Source organism: Neoarius graeffei, chromosome 12 (assembly GCF_027579695.1).
Source record: "Neoarius graeffei isolate fNeoGra1 chromosome 12, fNeoGra1.pri, whole genome shotgun sequence".
NCBI classification, from domain to species: Eukaryota; Metazoa; Chordata; class Actinopteri; order Siluriformes; family Ariidae; genus Neoarius; species Neoarius graeffei.
This window is the reverse complement of record NC_083580.1, coordinates 62,765,624-62,772,401: the sequence shown is the minus strand read 5'-3', so window position 1 is coordinate 62,772,401 and position 6,778 is coordinate 62,765,624. Positions and strand designations below refer to the sequence as shown.

Here is a 6,778-nt window from a genome sequence, read left to right as displayed (position 1 = left end):
GTTCATTAAGTTCGGTGACAACTTCATTTGGGCAGGTTTCCTGCTGCCCTGCCTTTACAGCTACACCTTTACCTGCTGAACAGAAGGGAACTAGTTATAGAACTGAACTAACGAGAAACGTCTTTATTTTATCATTTTTTGGGGTTCGAACTGACGGTTTTGTCAGGAACTATATTAACTTGCATTGGATTCTCATCGTACTTCAACTCCTGACACCTGTTCAGTCGAAGCAACAGACTGGGGCTTCCACTCAAACCGCAACTTAGCCTACTAAATAGTGTGCCAAAGAAGTATCCTACGCGTCCGGTAGTGTGAGCCTACCTCATAGGTTTGGTACTATTTTGATAACATTTTATCTTTTGTGAAATATTATGAGTTATAACATCCATTAAAGCCTTCTGCATCCAGGGAATACAATGGAGTCTGTCGGGAATGGAACTGAAGACCTCCCGAAAGACCCGGTATGTTTGACGCACTTGCAGTGAATGCTGGAATGAACACAATGGCTTGATAGTTACTAGACCGTTCAGCTTTGTTTCTAAGCTTAGCAGCTTACAGCTAGACAGTATGTTATAACAACTGGGATGTTAAAGTTTAAAAGAGGTTTATAATTGTAGGCATATACTAAACTTTGACATTCTTTGTCACTGGAGTGGTACCCTCAAGGGTACTCTTTTTTTTTTTGTACCTTTACTGTGTATCTTTTACATGACAATGTGAATGTAACTGCATCTTGAGGACCATTCTTGTACTTTTAATAATAATAATAATAATAATTCGCCCGTAGTCAGCTGGGATAGGCTCCAGCTTGCCTGTGACCCTGTAGAACAGGATAAAGCGGTTAGAGATAATGAGATGAGATAAGGTGTTCACTACATTGACTTTTCTAGGAAAAAGAAACACAAAAGATATATGAGATATGAGAGTACCATCCCAGTGGACAAGGAAAGCTATATGGTGGTGTACTGGTTAGCACTGTCACCTCACAGCAAGAAGGTTCTGGGTTCGAGCCCAGTGGCCGACAGGAGGGCTTTTCTGTGCGGAGTTTGCATGTTCTCCCCGTGTCCGCATGGGTTTCCTCCGGGTGCTCCGGTTTCCCCCACAGTCCAAAGTTATGCAGGTTAGGTTGACTGGTGACTCTAAATTGACCGTAGGTGTGAATGTGAGTGTGAATGGTTGTCTGTGTCTATGTGTCAGCCCTGTGATGATCTGGCGACTTGTCCAGGGTGTACCCCGCCTTCCGCCTGTAGTCAGCTGGGATATGCTCCAGCTTGCCTGTGACCCTGTAGAACAGGATAAAGCGGTTAGAGATAATAATAATTTAAAGGTGTTCACTACATTGACCTTTCTAGGAAAAAGAAACACAAAAGATATATGAGATATGAGGGTACCATCCTAGTGGACAAGAAAAGATATGGTGGTGTAGTGGTTAGCACTGTCACTTCACAGCAAGAAGGTTCTAGGTTTGGGGGCGTCGTGGCTCGGGTGGTTAAGGCGCCATGCCATGAATGCGGGCGACCCGGGTTCGATTCCGGCCCGAGGTCATTTCCTGATCCCTTCCCGTCTCTCTCTCTCTCCCGCTCATTTCCTGTCTCTGCACTGTCCTATCCAATAAAGGTGCAAAAAGCCCAAAAAAAATCTTTAAAAAAAAAAAGAAGGTTCTAGGTTCGAGCCCAGTGGCCGACAGGAGGGCTTTGGAGTTTGCATGTTCTCCCCATATCTGTGTGGGTTTCCTCTGGGTGCTCCAGTTTCCCCCACAGTTCAAAGACATGCAGGTTAGGCTAATTCTTCTTCTTTTGGCTGCTCCCGATTGGGTCGCCACAGCTTATCTTTCGTCTCCATTGCTCCCTGTCTTCCGCATCCTTCTCTACCACACCTGCCACTTTCATGTCCACTCTCACCACATCCATGTATCTCCTCTTTGGCCTTCCTCGTTTTCGTTTGCCTGGCAGGCAAAGAAAAGAAGAAGAAGCCTTTATTTGTCACATGCACACTCAAGCACAGTGAGATTCATCCTCTGCATTTAACCCATCTGAAGCCTGCCACTTTCATGTCCTCTCTCACCACATCCATGTATCTCCCCTTTGGCCTTCCTCATTTTCGGCTAATTGGTGGCTCTAAATTGACTGTGGGTGTGAATGTGAGTGTGAATGATTGTCACCTGCGATGATCTGGTGACTTGTCCAGGGTGTACCCTGCCTCTCACCCATAGTCAGCTGGGAGAGACTCCAGCTTGCCTGCAACCCTGTACAGGATAAGCGGTTATGGATAATGGATGGATGGATACACTTAGGAATGACGTGACATTGTATCATACAGCTACATGGGGTGGCCTTGGGCTGAAGTGCCCTTGAGCAAGGTACCTAACCCTGAACTGCTCCCCGGGCGCTGTAGTATGGCTTCCCACTGCTCTGGGTGTGTGTGCGCATGTGTTCACTGCTTTGGATGGGTTAAATGCAGAGGATGAATCTCACTGTGCTTGAGTGTGCATGTGAGAAATAAAGGCTTCTTCTTCTTTTTCTAATCATAATAATCAGGGGAGCCATGGTCTAATGGTTAGAGAAGCAGCTTTGGAACCAAAAGGTTGTTGGTTTGATTCCCTGGACCAGCAGGGATGGCTGAAGTGCCCTTGAGCAAGGCACCTAACCCTTAAATGCTCCCCAGGCTGCTCTGGGTATGTTGTTCTGGATAAGACTGTCTGCCAAATGGCTGTAATGCATTATCCCTATTTTTTTCTGAGAGTCACATATTTTATGTGTGTGTGTATATATATGACTGTTCAGTTTTGCTTTATGCACCCAAATCCTGAGTTTCAGTATTTCAGGTTTCTGAATGATAAGGAGATATTTTCACACTTTATTCCAAGGGTTAAAGTTTCAAAATACGCAATGTTTATTTTCAGCCAGCACTAATTTGAGCTGTGAATTATATTTCATAGTCTTGTAACTTCTTGCCACTAAAATGCAAATTTGATAAATACAGTTTGTGAGCAAATACAGATTGTAAGCAAGGCTTGCACCATTAATATAGTTTCCATAGTCCAGATCTTCATGTGTAGGATAATAATTGTTTTTGAATAATGTTAGTGACCAGTTCTGGACACCATTGTCATTGATATATTATACATATGTTATTAACCATCAACTTGTATACACCCAGGGTTCTCAAATAGTGTGGTTCGGCAACCCCCAGGGATATATGATTTTTAAATTTGTTACAGTGGTAGAAATCACAAGCCAACTTTATCATAAGTTATTATATTTACTACTGAGTTATTAATCTGGGTCATGGATCATTTGACTGGTCTCTTGAATTGATGGGTTTAATAGTGCTTATATGATTTGAATATCATTATATTTAAATATGCTGATAAAATAAATCTGTGTTGAGGGTGTCTTTAGAGTTAAAAATATGCAAGGTACAACATGTTCCCAGGGAAAAAAAACTTCACTGACATGACAATGAAAAGATTTTTTGTTATTTCTGTAAAATGTTGTCTTTTTTCTGAGATGTATGGGATTTTGGGCAGTCATTCAGTCTTAAATAGTGAAATTAATTGTAAATATGTTTCCGTGTATTGGTTTCAATACTATGTGCACATGAAATTTTGCAGTCTTTCAATTTAAATTTTAATTTAATTATTACATTTCTTGCATCAAAATAAATTGCATAACTTCTCTTTTTTATTTTATTTTTTAAAAATATCTTTGCAATTTTTACACCTTTTGTAGGATGAACCCGTGGACTCATCAGTGCAATTTCTCCCCGAGTCTGATGCTAAGGAAGTGAAGAAGAAATTACCCTTCAGAACCATCTTAGTAATCATTCTGATCGTATTGGCAGCAATCACTGCACTGATAGTAGGGCTTCTAGTCTGGAACTTTCATTGTGAGTATTTGCTCTGGACAATTTGCAGATACAGAATCATCGATTGTACTGTATTTTCCTAAAGTTGCTCTCTCTCTCTCTCTCTCTCTCTCTCTCTCTCTCTCTCTCTCTCTCTCTCTCTGTCTCTCTCATACAGTGAGAACAGATGGAAGAACAAAAAAGGTCTTCAGTGGTTCTCTAATGGTGGCCAATCGGAGATTCATAGACTCTTATGAAAATAGTAGCAGTGCTCAATTTAATGAGCTGGCTTCTCAACTCTCTAAACAAGTGAGTCATGGATGACATTTTATCCTGATCTCTTCGATTTAAGTACTTACCAGACTGCTAAAATTAAGGATTTGTTTTGATATCATACCAATATCAGAATGCTGAGTTACATTTATAGTATTTAGCAGACCTTACCCTTATCCAGAGTGACTTCCAGAAGTGCCTTGTAGGAATTGTCAAAATGCATACCCAAACTCTGTCCAAGAGGAGTTTCTACAATGAGTTAGTGCAGTAACAAAAACAGTTCGTATTAACTGCTTTATGTTGTTTGGTGTCATGGTGAACCCAGAGCCTATCCTGAGAACACTGGGTGTGAGGCAGGAATATACCCTGAATAGCACCCCAGTCCCTTATAAGGCACTATGCACACATGTTCACCTCTAGGGGTACACCAATCCAACTGCTGGCATGTTTTTTGGTGGTGTGAGGAAACTGGAGAGCCCAGAAGGAACTTGCAAGGATATGGGGCGAACATGTGCTCAAACCAGGGGTCCTTGAGTTGTGAGGTGATAACACAACCCACTGCATCACCTGCATCATTCTAATTCCAAGCTATATTTATGTCTTTCAGATGAAAAATATGTACAGTAGTGTGCCATTACTGTCCAGATATTACGTCAGCTCCAGCATTCAAGCCTTCAGGTATGAAAATTACAATTCTCACTTCTTAGTATTATTGAACTCTGAGTTCATTAGCAAGTTTTGAAATTAACAAACATCTTGTCTTACCTATCACAAGTTTTAAACTGACCTGATTTAAAACGGGTTTAACCATATAGTCTATCATAAAAATGCAGTTTGTAATGTTTAAATGTGTTTTAATGTTTAAATGTGATAATCATCCAGCCATCCAGCTAGCCATCCATTATTTAAACCATTTATCCATCAGGGTCACAGGGGAAGCTGGAGCCAATCACAGCTGACTTTGGTCAAGAGATGGGGTACCCTCTGGGCTTGTCACCAATCTCTGTGACAGTCATATAATTTAAACTTTTAGTTCAGGCTTGTTTATTTCTTTCTGGTCCAGAAATTAGTTCTTCTCCCACCTGGATCATGTATGCCCATTTTGTGAACCCATCCATTATCCGTAACCGCTTGTCCTGTGCAGGGTCGCAGGCAAGCTGGAGCCTATCCCAGCTGACTATGGGTGAGAGGCGGGGTACACCCTGGACAAGTCACCAGGTCATCACAGGGCCGACACATATAGACAAACAACCATTCACACTCACACCTACGGTCAGTTTAGAGTCACCAATTAACCCAACCTGCATGTCTTTGGACTGTGGGGGAAACCGGAGCACCCGGAGGAAACCCACACAGACACGGGGAGAACATGCAAACTCCACACAGAAAGGCCCCCGTCAGCCACTGGGCTCGAACCCAGAACCTTCTTGCTGTGAGGCGACAGTGCTAACCACTGCACCACCGTGCCGCCCATTTTGTGAACCAATCTTGTAAATCCACTTGTTACGTGGATTCCATGTATTTCACTGATTGGAAATAAAGGAAAATGTGGAAAACCCTTATAAAAGTACCTACTGAAATATTCTGTTTTTAAGGAATGAAGAAACTTGAAGTTAGCTGTCAAAGGCTTGGTAGGCTGGAGCAAAAAACCTAACTTAAAAAATGACTTTATATTTATTTGTCTTGATGAAACTGTGGCAAGTAAGGACAAGTAACATTGTTCTGACACAACTGAAGCAAAAAATATTACCAAGAAACAAATTATAGAAAAGATAAAATAATTTATTTTCCGTCTCAATACAAATGGTTTTTAGATTTTCTCACTTACAAAACATTGAACTTCATAATAATACCAGAATGTTATTCTCCATTTCAGTGAGTCCAGTGATGGTAGTGTTATAGCCTACTACATGTCTGAGTTCAGTGTGCCAGAGGCTCAGGTGTCTGCTGTGGATGAAGCCATTAGGTCTTCCATACGTACTGCGGGTCCAGGACAAACACGTAGGCTGAGCCTGCACCTTAAGCCCACCGGTGATCTGCTTATCAGCAATATGATGGCTGCAGGTAACTAAAACTGGTACCAACAATACTTAAGTTACTTTCATTACTTTTCTTATATGTGTGGTTTCCTGGAAAAACCCTTCACATGGTTAAATTTTGACATTTTCTAGTATATTTCTAAAAACTACAGACTTTCCTGAACTAAATGATATTTCTCTTTTGCATATACAGCCCCTTCTGAAAGTATTGGAACGGTAAAGTCAATTCTGTTGTTGTTGCAAAACACTGAAGATATTTGGGTTTGAGATCAAAAGATGAATATGAGATGATGGATCAGAATTTCAGTCTTCATTTCCTGATATTTACAATTAGATGTGTTACACGGCTTAGAACATGGCACTTTTGGTGGCAGATCACCCAGTTATTAGGAGCAAAAGTATTGGAACTACAGTTTAGTCTTAAACTGTATAACACTTACAACAGGTCAAGTTATGAAAAATGTAATTCTGATTGAGCATCTCATATTCGTCTTTTGATCTCAAACCTATATGTTTTCAGTGTACATTTTACTTAATGTTGTGTATATGGATGTATGTATTGGCTCTATGTTTTGTGAACTGTGCTGCTGCCTGTCTTGGCCAAGACACTCTTGTAAAAT

At 41.0% G+C, this 6,778-nt stretch overlaps 1 protein-coding gene across 3 annotated transcripts in view; it reads left to right on the top strand.

Moving 5' to 3' along the window:
• st14b (ST14 transmembrane serine protease matriptase b) overlaps positions 1 to 6,778 on the top strand; it is a 38,888-nt gene continuing 32,110 nt past the window's right edge. For 2 of the 3 annotated variants that reach the window (XM_060936178.1, XM_060936176.1), the window contains exons 1-6: positions 1 to 328; positions 409 to 461; positions 3,732 to 3,888; positions 4,025 to 4,155; positions 4,727 to 4,797; positions 5,996 to 6,183. In XM_060936178.1, the coding sequence (XP_060792161.1) occupies positions 417 to 461; positions 3,732 to 3,888; positions 4,025 to 4,155; positions 4,727 to 4,797; positions 5,996 to 6,183 (592 nt within the window). In that variant the 5' untranslated portion in view covers positions 1 to 328; positions 409 to 416. Of the gene's footprint in view, positions 329 to 394; positions 462 to 3,731; positions 3,889 to 4,024; positions 4,156 to 4,726; positions 4,798 to 5,995; positions 6,184 to 6,778 lie in introns of all 3 variants that reach the window. The other variant, XM_060936177.1, reaches the window with a different exon arrangement.